We start from the raw sequence: 19,411 nt of genomic DNA, 5'->3' as shown, positions 1-19,411 counted from the left end.
TTCAGGCAGATTAATTTTGGCTGGTAATAGATGTTTGCAAGCTGTTCTTACAGATATTTTATGCGAACCAAGGATGTATGTATCATCATTGCTGGAGTAGTGCCTACTAGATGTATTATGAACCCATGTCCTTTCTAATTTGTGAAAACTGTTGGAGTGGAGCTAATATGCTGGACCTTAGATATTGCTAACAAAGATGGTCTTCCAGCAGTATTCTTATCCTTATTCTTCTTATTAAAATTATTCATTAAATCTTCCAGAATGATGTAATTTCCAGCTAGGTTTGAGCAGACTATTATTTGTGCAAGATGACTAAGCCCCCTGTTTGAAATTGAAATTGTCATGATGACCTAAGACAAAAGAATAATTTCCAGGCAAACAATCTAATCATACCATATAAATTAATAGGAAATATAGCTGCTCATAACATCGAACAGGAATCTTGTTGGAATTATGTTCTACTGGTCTGAATTTTAAATAGAATACAGCATACCATTTTTCAGATTTACATCAGCTTGTCGCAATTTAGGAAAATTAAATTAATATTGAATTTGGTCCAAAGCAAGTTGCAATCTTCAAGTTTTAAATCCTTCCAAAATGCAATTTGCATCTCCCCAGAGAACTCCACAACACAGTCCTTTCAGTAGTTACAAGAAGGCTCCACACCTATTTGTACTACTCAGATGATCTTGAGGAAACAGATAAACCTCCAAGTGGCTCAGTGATTGTCTAAAAGAATGCAAATTACCATCTGTCCCCCAGGAATATAAATCCTGCCATTTCCCACCACCCAGTCAGAGCTGAAGAAGCTTCTTGGATAAGAAAAAAGTCCAGTTGCCTTCTGAAAAAGCATCTTTGGGACAACCATGACCTGGATGATTGAGAATCTCCATAGGCATCTCCTTAGAGAACAACCAATCCAAATTTTATCAGAATAAAAACCTGTTACCCCCATTATTTTGTCCTAGAAGCAAAGCGCTTCCTAAGTATTCCATAAATAAAGCAGATGAGACTAGGATTTACATTTTTTTTGAAAAATATTTTTTACAGTACATACAAAAATACTCTGCATACACTTTTTTGTTTCGATTATAATTTTTTACAAAAGCAGATAATACAAAATTTAAGATTTGAAAATAGTATTTACTTCTGGCACATCAGGTCATAGGCTCTGAAGGAAATATGGGTCTGGAAGAGTCAAGTGATCTTCTAGGGGGTGACATTGATTCTAGTGAAGTTGTTCAGAAAACTACAGAATTCAAACTTGGGTAAAACTCATGATTCTTCCCCAACATTACTAATCCCAGTTCACAGAAGATTAAAGAGCACTCATTCACAAGGTGGGCCAAAATAGGCAAAATAATTTTCCGAACTTTCAACATGAAAGAGAAAATGGATTCGATTTTGAGTTATGGTTTTACAAGGCCCTTTAACAATTCTGAAATTCAAGTAATAAACTACTTTGCTTGCATTCCAGTATTGTTGAAGATATGAGGCTCTTTACATTTTTATTTATAGATTAGCATGCAATCCAGCTAAACACTGAAGTATATTTCATTCCTATTGGTTTGAAATTGAAGTGTTGGATGTGTAGAGAGAAGCATCAAAGTTAAATTTATATCTCACTATTTTAGGGCTTTAATGCAACTGAACAATGACTGAAATTGTGCTCTAGTTTTCCTTTTGTGAGTCTCCAGGGGACGCAGCTTTTTTGCGGACATCTATGTATATCCCAAATGGATTGTATTTTTTAAAGGAGAAGCACCTCCAATATATACACACGTACTCCTGTGCATTATTCCACTTTACAAGAACCCCTATGGCAACCTGCTATGCAGATCACCAGCCAGCATTGCATACCACCAGACTGGATGTGGATTTTTGGGTTAAAACAACAGTGTTAAGAATATATTTAAGAGAGAGCTTCAGACTACCTGCACCCCTGTACTATAATAACATTGATAACAATAGAAATACACCAGGGCAAAGTACTCTGCATGCCAACCCCTTTAAGAAAAATAAAGGGGAGAATTTTTTTTTTTTTGGTTTTTCATAACAAAGACATTTCTGCTGAAAGAAGAATACAAGACTTTAAATAAAGCTATGCATTTGCACAGTGAAAATAAAGGTCCAATCCAAGGGAATAAACCTTACACTATAAGAATACCCACATACCACACATTTTGGAAGAATAGTAGTTTGAAATTTTTACAACAATTATGACAGTGTATCACCTGCAGAGACAAATCTACAGAAGATTAAGCCATTTTAAACAAGGATGGATACAATGCATAATGCCAATATTGGTCCACTTAGCACTGCCTTAACACCAGCTTGGATCAGTTATCCAGGAAGTTGGGCGGATGAGTTTCCCAGCTCTGATATGAGCTGACACAGACCGATATGCAAATCATAGGCTGTACCCTTTAGATGCAGTCTCTGTCTTCATTCTTTGCGTGTTGCTTTCTATTCCAATAGTATGGATACAGCAACCTTAGGATGCCTTTTAACACAAGAATATCTTATAGTACCGTTAATGAAAATCTTTTTTTCTTTTGAGTCAATATTTCAAAATTATGCATTTTAAACAGAAACGTATTATTTTCTTTTAAATTATAAGGTTTGCATATTGTTAGATTTATGTGCAAAAAAGAGGACAAGAATACATTTGTTGATCATTGTTGCTACAATCTCATTTCCTTATTTAGTGCCTTCCAGGACACCGTTTAGAAATTTTGGGAATTATTGTCTCTACACATTTGGTGAATATTGAGACATCTGATTTAAAGAAATTATGTTCCATACTGTAACAACTGTGCTGGGTATCTATAAACATTTCAATTATAATCAGGATTCCACTCAGTACAGCACAGTGTAGCTGGAATTTTGCATACAGGATAAAATTTCTTCTTTCTCACCCAACCACATCAATCTTTGTAGATGAGTTGGAAAAAAATCAAATGAGCCCTACAAGACAAAAAGGGGAACTAATTCTAGTACTAGATAATTGTTCTGATAGAAAGCTGGAGTGGATCAGGGAATCTTTTCTGTGAGTTAAAAAAAGTTTATAAGTGATTGTAGGCATGTCAAAGTTCAAAAGAGAAGCTTGAGCGTAAGGGTAACAACTGAAATAAAGAAGTAAGCAATAGTAATTAAAATACAATGTATTTACTATTACCTGGTAAGGCACTGCTATCGATTAAGAGTTAGTCTGATGGAGTTTTTAACAACACGAACCATACCACTTGCTGGAATTGGAGAAGATGAATCTGGCAATTCTTTACTAGAAAGCCTCTGCAAATGAAAACTAAAATCAGATGAGGGAAGCAAGATTCCAGAGATATGAGTACAAGCTTAGATCAAAGCAACAACTGACATCAATGTGTCATCTCCAGCTGTTCAGCTTTTGTAACTGCTTCTGAAAGGAGATGGTTGAGCTAAAGCTTTTAAGTTATAAACCAGTCTGGGAGTCTTTGCAGATGGGTGGCAACCCCTAAAAATTAGAATAATGTACAAATTATTCTGAATACTTCAGATTTGATAAAAGAAAGCACATGAGCTGCTGCAGCTTCATAATCCTGAGATCAGACATGGCTGTTTTAGTAACTCAGAGACAGATGCTCTGTACCCCAAAACACCTCTTCTCACTCAAATCTAAGTTACTGCACAGTCCTGTTATATGTAATGTCATTTCAGTGAGAGCAAATTACAAAGCATATAGGTGTATTACAGAACATAAAAATAAAATGAAAGCCACATAAATATTAAGGTCTTCAGACATTAGTTATTATCTCCATATTTGTTCCAAATACAAACATTCACTTAATACCTGTGATCTTTGTGTATCGAAGGTTGGAAGAGTCAGGGTGTCTTTAAGGCTGTGCTAAAAGGAAGAAAAACATAAGTTCATGGCTAAAATGCAAGGATTAGTGGAAAGCAGATACAAGCCATACTGACATCACATACATCATGATGTCATTGCACAAATGCTGTCATGAATTGCAACATTTAATTTATTTCACCATTTACTCTGACAAAGTAAAGTAGTGTTTCCCTTACTTCCCATCTTTGAGTCTTGACACTAATGACTAGCTTGATATTATAACAGAGCTGAATTTGGATAAACTACACCAAATTACTGAAGATTATGTAAAGCCAGGTTTAGCTCTTCATTTCCACACTTCAAAGACTTATCAAACATAAACAATCATCTTGTCACACAACACACATCATTCTGGTTTTTCATTCATTCTTTACTTCACTTCCCCAACATCTAAACTAAGATAATAATTCAAAAGGTAGGAATGTCTCCTGTATGTATTACCAGGAAACAAAATCTTTTTGTTTGATATAAATTATACAAACAGTTAAATTAGCTGTAAACCCCACTGAAGATGAGAGCAGATGAGGGGGAAGATAAGGAACATTACTTATGCCCATTACAGAGCTATAACTACTAAGATCTTCACCCTTATTAAAGTCTGACCAATTTGGATGTTTTTCCCAAGAGATCACAATCTCTATTTATAGTTACTCCAAAAATAACTTTCACTTAGTTTGAAGCTGTAGTCCTCAGCAGAGTTTTGTTATCAGTCATGTAACTGTTGTTGTGGTTCCAGATAATGAAACATTCCAAAGAACTTCCAGGCATTTATTTTCCTAAAAGTCTTTTATTGTTACAAAATGTTGGCACAGGCACAACGGAGGGATGCTAGGATCTAAGTTCTCTTCCTCTGAGCAGTTAAATTATCAGCATGTTCCCTCCCTAAATTAGCCGTCATATCTCACATTATCCAATTAGTGTGAAGGTCAAATGTTTTCTTCCTCTTTCTTTCCTGGGCTTTACCCCAACCCCCCTTCTGCTCTGTATTAACCCCATAATTACCAGACAATTCTACATATTGTCAAAAGCAAGAATATACAATATTTGCAGCATTGACATGTGTCCTCTTTGACAATCAATTTTAATACTCATGCTGCATTGGCACTTATGCACTGAGAAACTTACCTTGTCTACATCTTTCAGACGCTTAAAACAATCTTCAGAGATTGGTGAGTGATCTCTCTTATGTGCAGAGTTATTTTTAATAGAACTTATGCCATCTAGGTGTTCCCAGGAATGAGTAGAAGCCAGGGTGATAGTTGGAGGAATTATATTTTGCTCTATGGCCATGGAGACATTACCGGAACTTAAAGGCAGAGTTGTGTCTGCTGAAGCTGTAAGATTCAAGTCTACAAATTGGAGTAACATTAAGTTTTATTTAATGGTCCTAAAAAGAAAACTAGCTAATTTTGAAGTTAGTATACAAAAGAGCCAGTACCTGTCACAGACATGGCTGACTGACTGATGGTCCATGGTTTCTCTTGCCTTTCAAATATGGTAGATTTTTGAAGGACATCAGATCTGTGGAAAGCAGCACTGGTTAAGAAAAATTTATATAATACTAATACTAATAATAATAATAGTTGGAAGGGACCTTGGAGGTCATCTAGTCCAACCCCCTGTTCAGGCAGGAAACCCTACACCATTTCGGACAAATGGCTATCCAGTCTCTTCTTAAAAACTTCCAGTGTTGGAGCATTTACCATTTCTGGAGGCAGGTTGTTCCACTAATTAATTGTTCTCACTGTCAGGAAGTTTCTCCTTAGTTCTAGGTTGCTTCTCTCCTTCATTAGTTTCCACTCATTGCTTCTTGTCCTGACTTCAGGCACTTTGGAAAATAGCTTGATTCCCTCTTCTTTGTGGCAGTCCCTGAGATATTGGAATACTGCTATCATGTCTCCCCTCGTCCTTCTCTTCATTAAACTAGACATACCCAATTCCAGCAGCCTTTCCTTATATGCTTTAGCCTCCAGTCCCCTAATCATCTTTGTTGCTCTTCTCTGTACTCTTTTTCTAGAGTCTCAACATCTTTTTTACATCATGGTGACCAAAACTGGATGCAGTATTCCAAGTGTGGCCTTACCAAGGCATTGTAGAGTGGTACTAATACTTCACGTGATCTTGATGCTATCCCTCTGTTAAGGCAGCCCAGCACTGTGTTGGCCTTTTTGGCAGCTGCAGCACACTGCTGGCTCATATTTAAGTGATTGTCCACTAGGACTCCGAGGTCCCTCTCACAGTTACTACTATTGAGCAAGGTACCCCCTATACTATACCTGTACATTTGTTTTTTCTTGCCTAAATGTAGAACTTTACTTTTTTCACCACTGAATTTCATTTTGTTAGATAGCGCCCAGTGTTCAAGTCTGTCCAGATCCTCCTGTATCCTAAGCTTGTCTTCTGGAGTGTTGGCTATTCCTGCCAGCTTGGTGTTGTCTGCAAATTTGATGATTTCCTCATCTATCCCCTCGTCCAAATCATTGATGAAGATGTTGAAGAGCACTGGGCCCAGAACAGATCCCTGGGGCATCCCACTACACACTTCCCTCCATGTAGATGCGGTTCCATTGAGGACCATACACTGAGTACAGCCAATCAGCCAGCTACGGATCCATTTCATGGAGATAAGGAGACATTATGATAAAATCCTTCCATAATAACATGGGAAAATGAATGAAAATGACAATGAATAGATAGGAATTGAGGAGAATGACAATTGGGATAGCATCAAGATCTGTTTAGAAAAAGTCTATTTGAGATACATGGTTTAAGAATAAGTCTATTCATAAGCACACATAAAAAAGAAGAGTGAATGAGGAAACATAACTGATCTGATTATTTATGATGAAAAACTGAAGGAATTGATTAGGGAAATTCTGTATGATTTAAGGAAAGAAAATTTGGAAGCTGCTTGAAAAAGAAAGAAAAGTATTATGTTATACGTGTCATAAAAGTCTGTGGAGTTATTAATGAAAACATGTAAAAGGATGCTTGGTAGAATGATGATGGGAAACAGGCTGTAAGTGAGGAAAAAGAATTACTGCAAAATAAGGATAAAGAGAGATAATGTCTACAGGAAAAAAAGGTAGTTGAAAAGAATGAAGTCAAAATGATCTCATGTGGCTAAAATTAAAAGAAAAAGAATAATGCTTAATGATTTTGATGGAAACAAATTGCTTGAGTGAGTGACGAGGGTTAAACAAGGAGCCTCCAATATAGTGACCAGAACTAAAAATAAAAGTAATGAGACTATTGAATGAGTGTATAATGGAACAAAGGGAGGAAATGTTGGAAGAAGCATTTCAGAGGTCTGTATGAGAAACTGTGTTCTCTTCAAAAGTAAAAGTAACAAAAGTAAGCACAAGAATTACCTGGGATAATTTTTTAAAGTGGGCCTGCCAGAGTGTCTGACAGAAATTTGACCAAAAAGATGCAAGAAGTAATCATGAACAAAAGTTTGGGGAATGTAGTGTGGTTTTATTGAAGGCAATGAATGAGCGGACCAGGTTCTACTCTTTAGTAAGCCTCTGGGAAGCCTATTCTGCTTTGTTACCAACACAACATAAGCTGGCTCAGGAATGGACAAATCATACTTTGTGGGACCATGATTTTACAAAGCAGATTTTTCACCTCCCCTATTTTTGCAAAATACAGGTATCTTAAATCTCTTATGAGTGCACTCCTTTTGCCCATTAAGTCCTATAAATCCCTCAAAGAACAAAGAACCGGCTGAACATTTTTTTCCCTCCTATTATGGTGGTATACAGTACATTGTATCATTCTGGCCTTCCAAGGCCTAAAAAAATCATACAAATACCCATACAAATTACTCATTGTTGACTTAAATTCCAGTTCAAGAATTGCCATTCTTCCCATTTCATGTAGTTAGAGCAGTGAAGAACAGAGTTGTGAGAATCTCAACCATGCCACTCTGTACCAAGAAGTGAATCCAGGAAAAGGCAGTTGTCTGAGTGCCAATTTCTCATATACAGGAGTACTTTGTATTCTCACATCTTAAAAGTAATACTGATGCCACCCATATGACATACACTTGACACAGCCACACAACACCTACCTTTCTATCCCTTTTGAAAAAGATTTACTGCAATATTCCACCATGTTGTTGAATGAGGGAACAGTATTGCACTGTGTGGTAACTTCTGCACTGCTGTAAGTGTCCAAACCACTATTATTTTCCATTGTCTTTTTCAACATGACCCCACAAGCATGTCCACCAAGATCAGGCACGCTCTGTTGAGATAATTTCAGTTTAAATACCCAGATCTTTAAATGAAGCATTGCCAGAAAAACCAAAATTTGGGCCAACCTTTTTCCTCTTCTGTAAGACATCTGCTGGCAAATAAAAGTGGAGTTGTTTCTTCCTCACATGAGTAGCTTCAATCTTCATGCCTTCTTTCAACATGTTGATATTGTTTGCCTGCCTATAAACTAAGATCAAAGATGACAAAGTCAAGAAGTTATCCAACAACTCAGGCAACTTTTTTTTATTGAAAAGTTTTATAAAAGTTACAATACACACCCCAAAACCCACCCAACCTAACCCCCCCTCCCTCCCCCACTTCCCAGAGCTGAGTACAGGGTAACAAATATAATAATCATACTCTAACTAACATTAACCAACTATTTAAATAACCAAGTCCATAATGTGCTTTAACTCCCCTTTAACATAAAAATAAACAAATTAAAAATAAACATAATAATATAAACAAGTTAATATCCTAATTCTTGAACAATACAATATCCAAATTGTTAAACAATACTAATACTAAAAATAATAATAAAACTAATAAAAATTCCACTATAATAAACTATTAATAATAATAATACTCTAAAATTTACTCATAAAGTAAATGGAACTTTTTAGTCCCATATTTATTCTGAATATAATCTATCCATCTTCTCCAAATCGAAATGTATCTTTCTTTCTTTTTTAATAAAAGTTTTACAAATTTAATACAATAAAACCCAAACCCCTCCCACCCCTTACCCCCTTCCCCCACTTCCCAGAGCTGATTACAGGGTAACAAATAAACAACCATAATCTAACTAACATTACCCGCCTGTACTATCAATCAAACCATAACATACTTTAACTCCTTTTCAAAACAAATATTAACAAATTAAAAACAAAAATAATAATATAATTAAATCATAACACTAAAAATAATATAAATTCAATCATATTAAACTATTAATAATAACCTAAAATCTACTCATAAGCAAGATAATACTTTTCAGTCTCATATTTCTTTTGAATATAATCAATCCATCTTCTCTAGACCGAAATGTATTTTTCTTGTGAATGGTCCTTCGAATAAGCGGAAATTTTCGCCATTTCTGCTAAGTTAGACACCTTAAGTATCCATTCTTCCATAGTAGGCAAAGAGTTTTTCTTCCAATATTGACCCACCCATAATCTTGCAGCTGTTATAAGATTCTGCATCAAATTAATTTCTTTGACATCAAAATCAACCATAATACCCAACAAAAATAACTGCGGAGTAAACTTTATCTTTCTCTTAAAAATCTTTTGAATATTCCACCAAATCTTAATCCAGAAAGGTTTTATATCTCTACAAGTCCACCAAATATGAAAATAGGTTGCATTTAAGCTTCCACATCTCCAACATTTGGGCTGTAAATTAGGATACATGCGGGACAACTTTTGGGGATCCAAATGCCATCTATAAAACATTTTATAAAAATTTTCTCTTAAATTTTGCGCTTAGGTAAATTTTACATTTCTAACCCAAATTGTCTCCCATGTATCCAATAAAATCGGCTCTTGAATATTTTGAGCCCATTTAACCACACAATCTTTAACTAACTCCGTTTCGGAATCTAATTCTATTAAAACATTATAAATTCTCTTTATTTGGGCTCGAGTTTGATCTTTAATCTGTTTTACCAAATTCACATCCTCTAAAGTAATACCAACTTTTTGATCTAAACTCCACCTCACTAACAATTGATTATACTGAAACCAAGAGTGTACAATATTTTCTTGCTTCATACACACAAAAAGAAGAAACTATCTCTTAGAGATAGGCAAAGTCTGTTACATTTTTTAAACTTTGTTGCCAGATGAAAGTGAAAGTCTTTCTTAACAATGTCCTTTCAAACAAAGAAACAGGATTCCTCTGCCATTTTTTCCTCCCTCTTGTTAAAATAATAAATGGAGAAGGTATTAATTCTTCCTTGAGTTAAAGTTACAGATCATCACAATTCTGATCCTCCTGAACAGCTCCGTCTGCTTTTGATTTTACTCACAATTCTCTTAAAGCAGCAGATGTGGAAGCAGTGTCTGGCTTCGTTCCAAACAACAAAGGCGTCCTGGGATGCGAAGATGATCCAGACTCCGAGGGAGCTCTCACTCTTCGTCTCCCCCAAAAAATTTTTGGGGACACTAGAGGAACTCGACCTCTATCTGGAAAGACTCACCTTCTTCCCTTTGCCTGGGAAGAAAGGTTCTAAGCCACAAAACAGCTGATATTCATTGTCTTTGCCGGCTCTTACGCATTCCCAAGATGGGTGGCTAAAGAAAAAGCCGCCATCGGCGCAGCGATCGCCACTGGAAGTCCGAAATGTAATTTTCTTGTGAATGATCCTTCAAATAAGCAGAAATCTTAGCCATTTCTGCTAAATTTGACACTTTAAGCATCCATTCTTCTATAGTAGGCAAACAATCCTTCTTCCAATATTGCCCTACCAATAACCTTGCAACTGTTATCAAATTCAACATCAAATTAGTTTCTTTAGCATCACAATCTACAATAACACCCAATAAAAATAATTGTGGAGTAAACTTTATCTTTCTCCTAAAAATCTTTTGGATGTTCCACCAAATCTTAATCCAAAAAGCTTTTATATTTCTGCAAGTCCACCAGATATGAAAATAAGTAGCATCCAAACTACCACATCTCCAACATTTGGGCTGTAAATTAGCATACAAGACAACTTTTAAGGATCCAGATGCCATCTATAAAACATTTTATAAAAATTTTCTCTTAAATTTTGGGCCTGGGTAAATTTTACATTTCTAACCCAAATTACCTCCCATATATCCAATGGAATCGGTTCTTGAATATTTTGGGCCCATTTTACGATACAATCTTTAACTAAATCCATTTCTGAATCCAATTCTATTAAAGCATTATAAATTCTCTTTATATGCGCTCGGTTTTGATCTTTAATCTGTTTTACCAAATTCTCATCCATTGAAGTAATACCAACCTTTTGATCTAACTTCCACCTAGCCAACAATTGATTATACTGAAACCAAGATTGTATAATATTTTCTTGTTTTAACTCAACTAACGGTTTTAATTGCCAACCATTCCCTATCAATCCTTATAAGAAATCCTATCCAAATTCACACCCATAGATACCCCCTCTATCGTGTGTCCAGGAATCCCCCAGATTGGTATTTTATAATTTAACTTATAATAATACTTCTTCCAGACATGCAATAAAGCACTTAACTTAACTCAGGCAACTTTGATCAGCCTTTAACTTGCTGTTCTGCTGCTGCTGGAACAAACTTCCCAGTCCGTAAAGCAGATATCAGATTGGTTACTACAATATTATTCTATCTTCAGGTAATAAAATGAAGCCATAGAGTTCTGCCACATGATCAGTGAACAGAAATAAAGAAAATTATCTAATCCAGTTTATTTTTGCAATGCATGTGCATTATGAGTCCTGATACCTCAGTTCCTGAAGACTCTTAGGTTGTCTAATGGTCCTGTCTTACTGGTAGATTTAATTTTACAAGCAGGGAACCTAGGGATACAAGCACAATCTTTTTTTCTTCTGGAATGATTCTTAATCTGATTCTTAATCAGTACTATCCTTTCTGAAGTGAAAGCCTAGATAAGTTTTTTCCCCCAGGAGAATTAAGCATCAATCTTCTTTAGTTTATTAGTTTGATCATACAATAAAATACTGAGGCATACTGGACATGTTAACTTTGTCTACATAAGTATCATTATATGGGAGCTAGTGTATTAAAAACTAGATTCTATAACAGATTTCCAGTTTTGACGTCATGGTGAAACGGTTGCAGGAGGACAGGGTTCTGTCTTTCGTGTTTGATTTTGCCATGCTGGGGACTCAGGAGACGGTCGAATGTTGCCCTGTAGAGGCAACAGCAAGTTGGATCCTCACAACAGTGAAAAGCCGCTGATGACGGAAGACAATAAGCACCAACAAGCAACATTACAGCAACATGGATGAAACTGGTTGAGACCTGATCCTGGCTTAATGATTTTAAGACCTCTTCCTGACAAACTGTCCAAAGCACACCCCCAATGAGAGAGGGAACGGGAATTTCTGCCCCATTCCCTCAGGAAAAAAAAAGTGGCGATTTAATTACTTGGGGAAAATGGAGAAAACTACAAGACTAAGTTGGAATTTGTATATATCTATGCCTTGGAAATTTGGGGACTAAAAGTGCTTTTAAGACTTTTTTTTAAAAAAAAGAGACTTGAAAAGTTTGCAATATAAGTTTTGGATTTTAAAAACTGGAAAATGGCATCAATGATATATAGTGGTGAATTACGGCACTACAACTTATTATGCCTAAAAGAAACCTGGCTCGAAGCCCAGACTTAGATAAGGCTCTGGCTGGCCTTGGAACTTTTACTTTGAAGATTGTAGCTGAGAAAAGGAAAAAGGCTTGGGGGGGGTGCTTATCTGTGTAGCAGAGATGATAAACTATTCTAAAATTAGCCTGTCTGAACTATGAACACAAATACTGACTTTCAGAACTGTATTGTGGAACTATTTTCCTGTAGAAGAAATATACACTATTGCCTGATATGATGGAACATTTTGGATTATAAATCTTGATTGATAAACAACTTTTAATGGTTCTTTCATCTCCCTGGACAGAAAGGATATACTTCTCATTGGGCAGAAAAAATTGAATTTTACTTATATTTGCTTAGGGGAATGGATTGATAAGTTGGTTGGATAATCTGGAGCTCCAATGACAACTGAAATTTTCTATATTCTCGAACAGATTTCTATAAAGGCCATTTACAAAAAATAAAAAGGATGTTCCATATTTAGCTTTAAATGGTAAAAAAACATCTTTAACATCTGTCTCCAGAAGCCTCAGTTTGACATACCACCAAGAAAATACTGATTATTCATAGAAAGAAATTCTCTCCATGTTGAAATTAATACAAGAAACAATTGCCTTAGCTCGTGATGAGATTAAAAAGGAGACAAAGAAGATAAAAGAACAATTTTCTAATTTAAATCTACAAACTCAGAAAATAACCACAGAGAAGGAACTAGCAACCCAGAAAATAGAAGGAAAACTAGAGAAAGCTGACCCAAATATGGAGGACCTAAAGGCCAGACTCAGACAAATGAAGAACTAGAAGACACAATGATAATATTGGAAATGGAAAAGACATTTTATCAACCAAGATTTCAGAGCATACTGGAGGATAAGGAAGGAAACCCGATGGAATGGATGATAAAGCCATTACCAGAACTGTGGGGAACTGGAGAAGGAGGGAGGTTGTTTAATGAATGTCAATGGGCTAGCTCTTCCAAAAATACTTTAACTAAATTGTTTCTTTTGCTCCAAATAATATACACAAAAATAGAGGAAGAATTATTTGATGATCCAAATGCACTGACTTGGAAAGTTAGTTGGCAAAGGAAGAAAGCTAGAGTAAGACTGAAGAAAACAGAAGCTTTGATCTATTAGAGGGGATATTATATTATTAATTAGATGTTTGACTACGGTTAAGAATAGATTGCTAGAAATAGTATTATTATAGATAAGATTGGTAATCAGAATATCATATTTTGGCATGAAAAGGGAAATAAGAGAATGCTAAGAAGTTTGAATATGGGACACTTTTGGTTACCCGAATATAACTTGTTTTGAAATTATAAATGATTGGGATATTTTGAACATAGATGGAAAATTAAAACTGAAAAAAAAGTGAAAATAGGATACTGACTGAATAAATGGATATTGAGTGCAAATGCAATTAAGATATGTTTTGGTTAGAAAATATATTTTAAATTGATATCATTGATACTATTAGAAAACTGTAATAAATGTTGATATTCAACTGCATATTTATTAACAACAATAAGAATTGTATTTGCTTAATATGGGAAAAAATTTATTACCCGAAGAAGAGAGGATGTATTGGATGGTGTAATATTGGATTTAGCTTGAAGAAGCTTATACGTACCACGGAATTACTAATGGACTCAGTCAACACATTGTCTATTAAGTACTTGTTTGCAAAAATAGAAAATTAATAAAATATTTATATATATAAAAAAAGAAACTAGATTTCATAACACAACAACTGCCAACTGTTTATTGTCTCCATTAAACTAATATAAAATTATTACATGTTTTCTAATAAAGGGCTTTTATAACTTAAAACCAGATTTTGTCCAAGAAAAAATAAATTAATAAAAGGGGAAGGGACTAATGTCCCTTCCTACAGCAATCTAGCTTATATAGTTAGAATAGTATATACATGTATACCTTTGTATCCAATATATTATATCACCTGGTTTACAGGAGACATTTCTACTCTAGCAGATACATGCCAATACATTGAATAAATCTTGAAGGTAGTCCTTAGCTTATGCCCTGTTGCTTAACAACCATTCAAAGTTACAACAGATTTGAAAAAGTTATTTACGACCCATCTTCAAAGTTATGATTGCTACATAACTCCTGTAGTCACGATTGCATTTTGGGCATTTGGGCACAACTGGCTTGCATTTATAACCAGTTGCAGCATCCCATGGTTACATGATCATGTTTTGCAACTTTTTTTGTTATTTTCTGGTAAAAAAAATGGCAAAAAGCACTCTTTGGATGAGCTAGATTTGGACTTACAATAATGTGATTCACTCAACGACTATCATAAAAACAACTATAAAATCTAGTCTGGTCATGTGGTGATTTGATTTATGACTGCAATGAAATATAACCAAAATTCCAGGGTTAGTTGTGACCATAAGTTGAGGTCTGTTTATATTTTTATATAATTTTCCTAGTCTCTGTATAGGGGCAGAGGCAGTGGCATGCTGATAGGGTTTAATAATTGACTCTGCCGGCTCCACTGCTACTGCCACATTGCTGGTCACTGAACAGCTAATCAATGTGTCAGGTTGGAGGCTCATCTTTGCTCTCAAGTGGCTCACAAAATTCCAGAAAATTTAACAATCAGCAGTTGGAAAACTGGTATGAGTAAGCTCCAACACATTATTGGGCAGAGGGCTCCACTTTGGAAAACATATGATCATGAGTTTTGGCTTTTTCTTTCTTTCCAATGAATACACACCTATGTTGCTTACAGCAATGTTCAGCTTTCAAAAATAGCTTCTGCAGAATTTTCTAGGCTGACTAACTACATTTCACAAGACACTTTTCATCTCTAAATAAAAATCTCATACATTTTGAAAAGTAAGCCTATTTTTCTTCCTCTGGAGAAGGACAAGTCCTAATTGGACTTGTGCGAAGATGTATCCAGGGGAGTCCATTGTAAAACTCCTATTAATTCTAATGGCAAAACCCACTACAGAATCTAATTAAATTCCAAGAACACTGCTTGGAAAGATAAATGCTTCACTACAGCATAGTTAAGAGAAACTCCCATTGATTATAGTGAACTTTACACTATTGCCAATAATTCCAAGGCTGTAGGGAGCAGATTCATCTAAAAGTAAGCTCAATATAGATATAAAGGATGTGATTAAATAGTGAGCAAAGCATGTGTTCTCTTGCAGTCAAGAAATCAGGACTTTGTCAGTCCAATAGGCTTTAAAGATATTTTAAAAATGGTAAATCTTTGAAAAAAATTATTTAAAGGAGAAATTTACTTCAGCATGGATTATGCTTCATTTTCAAATCTTCTCTGTGGCATATTGTTGTAAGCCGCCCATAGTCACTTTGGTGTGACGGGCAGTATAGAAATTTAATATGTAAATATTCCTTTTCTCATTTTTTTTTTTTTTATTGAAATTTTTCAAAAGTTTTACAAATAAAAATCCACCCCCCCCTCCCCAACCACCCCACCCCCCCCCCCCGACTTCCCAGAACTGAATATAGGATTATTTAACAAATATTTTAAAAATAACATTTGCAATTTATAAAATAATTAATAATAATAATAAAAATCACAGTAATAATATATATAATAATAATATACATAACATAAACTTTAAAATGAATAATATATACTAAAAAAGAAAAAAAAATAAAAAGAGAAGAGAGAGAGAGAAAGAAGAAAGAAAAAAGTAGACGAAGAATAAAGCATATATATGTAAAAAAAAAAATATGAATAATAATACATAAAAAATGTATATATATAAAAAAGAAAAAGAAGAAAGAAAGAAAGAAAAAACAATCATTACAAATTATAAAAAGGCTAAATAATATTTTTCCATATCCAAATTATGTTGTATAAAATTTATCCATTTTTCCCATACCGCAAAAAATTTTTCTTGAGATTGCTCCTTTAAGAAAGCCGAAATCTTTGCCATTTCTGCCAAATACGAAACTTTATGAAACCATTCTTGTAAAGTAGGCAAAGATTCCTTCTTCCAATATTGTCCTATTAACAACCTAGCGGCTGTAATCAAATTTAACATCAATATAACCTCCTTAGCATCACAGTCAATAACAATACCTAGTAAAAATAATTGCGGAGTAAATTTTACCCTCCTTTTAAAAATTCTTTGAATATTCCACCATATCTTAATCCAAAAAGCTTTTATATGCTTACACGTCCACCAAATATGGTAATAGGTAGCATCCAAATATCCACATCTCCAGCATTTCGGCTGTAGATTAGGGTACATAATGGACATTTTCTTTGGGTCAAGGTGCCATCTATAAAACATCTTATAAAAATTCTCTCTTAAATTTTGCGCTTGTGTGAATTTAACATTTCTTATCCAAATAAGTTCCCAAGTATCCATTGAAATCGTTTCACCAATATTCTGTGCCCATTTAATCATACAATCTTTAACTAGTTCAAGTTCTGAATCTAATTCCACTAAAACCCCATAAACTCTCTTAATATGGGTTGGCCTTTGATCTCTTACTTGTTTTAAAAAAATTTCATCTTCTCTAAGCCAGCCCATTTTACAATCCATCTTCCATCTATCCACTATTTGTCTATATTGGAACCATGAATAAGTTAAGTTTTCATGTGTTAATTCTTCCAAAGATTTTAACTGCCAGTCTTGGCCATCCCATCTTAATAACTGTACGTAAGAGACCTTGTCCATATTTACCCCTTTCCTTATACCTTCTATGGCATGCCGAGGTATAGCCCATAATGGTATTTTGAAGTCACTTTTATAATACTTTCTCCACACTCTTAGCAAAGAGTTTCTTATAATATGAGACTTAAAAACCCAATCCACTTTTTTATTAAATATTAAATAGGCATGCCATCCAAAAAATAGGTCCCAGCCTTCCAAATGAAGTATTTCTGTATTTGTTAAATTCACCCAGTCGCTAATCAATGTCAATACTACAGCATCATAATACAATTTCATATTTGGTACCTTGAGTCCACCTCTCTCACGAAAATCTTGCATTATTTTAAGTTTCACCCTTGGTTTTTTCCCTGCCCAAACAAATTTATTAATACCTTTTTGCCATTCATCTAAATTACGTTCGTTCTTTAAGATAGGTAACATTTGGAACAAAAAAATAAACTTTGGCAGGACATTCATTTTAATAACTGCAATTCTGCCCATAAGGGATAACTGTAAATTATTCCAGTTTTTTAAATCCTTCTGTACCTCCATCCACAGCTTTTCATAATTATTTTTATACAATTTTACATTAGAAGCAGATAATGTAACCCCCAAATATTTTACCTTATCAACAATTTCAAAGTCTGTTAAGTTAACTAGAGCCTGTTTATCACCATTAGTCATGTTTTTAGCTAATATTTTGGTCTTATTATTATTAATTTTAAAGCCAGAAACACGTCCATATTGTTGAATCAATTGTAATAATTTCACCACCGAAGAAACAGGTTGAGACAAAGTAACAACCAAGTCATCTGCAAAGGCTCTTAATTTATATTCTTTTTTATTAATTTCTATTCCTTTTATTTCTTGAGACTCCCGAATTTTAATCAACAAAATTTCCAGTGTTAAAACAAACAATAACGGAGACAACGGGCATCCCTGTCTTGTTCCTTTTTCTATTACAAAAGCCTCTGACAAACCCCCATTTACAATAATTTGAGCAGTCTGTTTTTGATATATATTGGATAATACTTGTAATATATTTTGTCCAAAATTCATCTCCTTGATTAAACACAGCATAAACTGCCAATTCACTTGATCAAAGGCTTTTTCAGCATCCAAAAATATCAGGCCTGCAGAGACTTGGTTATTCTTTTCTAAACTTCCTTTTCTCATTTTTATAAGCCAGCACATTATGGATGACATTTCACTTGGTTGCCAAGATGTCAGACGCACTACCGTACACTAAAATGAGGCATCCATCTAAAATAATAATGGTCTATTCAGAACAGGACTTTTAAGGAGAGAAAAGTTTACCTGTATCTGTGAATGACTGGATATCATAGGTTAAGTCAATGCTTACACTCTCTGCATTCTCCAGTTTCTTGAAAATTATTCCCAGAAACCACATTGACACATAATCACTTCTAGAGGGAAAGATACAAAACAACATATTACCAAATGCTCCAATGCCAAAAGTGTTCTGGGTAAGAGCTAAACGTAAATTACTTCTGCATTAGACTGATTTCCTTGCAGAGATTCAGATGTCAACATAACAAAGAACAAAATTATATGTTATAAAGGAATTATGGACTTTGCAATGCAGAATTTTATTATTCTAATGAAGAGGAAACTATGTATTGGGAACAGTGGACTTTATGGAGTACTCAGCTAGACTGGACATGCATACCAACTGCATAAACATACTGTATATCTACATGCACACATTCATCTAAATTCACACATAACTGGACAAAAGAGATTGAGAAAACTCAGGTGTAAAATCACTCAGCTATAGTGTGCTCACTGGAAAAAAGAAGATGAATACTCCCTATCTCACTTTTAATTTAACAAGGTCAATGGAGAGAGGAGGTTTTAGCAAAATAAGTGCCATTTTACTTTTGTTCTTTTCTCTTTTTCCTTGCTTTCACACTATTCATTTTCTGAAAGGCCCTGCTTCTATAAGGCCCAAATAGCTACAGAGCTCACACACTTCACAAGCTCTCCTAGAAGCTTCTGGTATCTGCACTGAGAGGTCTTCCTTGACTTGAGAGTTAGCAGGAACAGGGCTTTCAGAAAACTTGCACAGCAGCTGCATCACAAAGAATTCTGGAGAAAGCACACTAAATGGCCTCAAGTGTTGAATGCGGCTGAATGCTGTAGGTTCCCTACCCCTTTGGCACTTATTATGGGAACCAGGAATATAATCAGCCAGGAAGAAGCTAAAGTGTTTTCTCATCAACT

General features: G+C 34.8%; 1 protein-coding gene across 6 annotated transcripts in view; it reads right to left on the bottom strand.

The window, feature by feature from the left end:
• Positions 1-983: 983 nt before the first annotated feature.
• The window catches only part of PAPOLG (poly(A) polymerase gamma), a 46,314-nt gene continuing 27,886 nt past the window's right edge, over positions 984-19,411 (bottom strand). For 4 of the 6 annotated variants that reach the window (XM_039347540.1, XM_039347544.1, XM_039347547.1 and 1 more), the window contains 7 exons: positions 18,485-18,594; positions 8,211-8,332; positions 7,959-8,134; positions 5,322-5,419; positions 5,009-5,232; positions 3,830-3,883; positions 984-3,294 (listed from right to left, as the gene is read on the bottom strand). In XM_039347540.1, the coding sequence (XP_039203474.1) occupies positions 3,193-3,294; positions 3,830-3,883; positions 5,009-5,232; positions 5,322-5,419; positions 7,959-8,134; positions 8,211-8,332; positions 18,485-18,594 (886 nt within the window). In that variant the 3' untranslated portion in view covers positions 984-3,192. The remainder of the gene's footprint in view (positions 3,295-3,829; positions 3,884-5,008; positions 5,233-5,321; positions 5,420-7,958; positions 8,135-8,210; positions 8,333-18,484; positions 18,595-19,411) is intronic. The other 2 variants (XM_039347541.1, XM_039347542.1) reach the window with 2 other exon arrangements.

This window comes from Crotalus tigris, unplaced genomic scaffold (assembly GCF_016545835.1).
Source record: "Crotalus tigris isolate CLP2741 ecotype Arizona unplaced genomic scaffold, ASM1654583v1 scf7180000018085.976183, whole genome shotgun sequence".
Lineage (NCBI taxonomy): Eukaryota > Metazoa > Chordata > Lepidosauria > Squamata > Viperidae > Crotalus > Crotalus tigris.
Note: the sequence above shows the minus strand (reverse complement) of the source record. Positions and strands in the feature narration are given on the sequence as shown.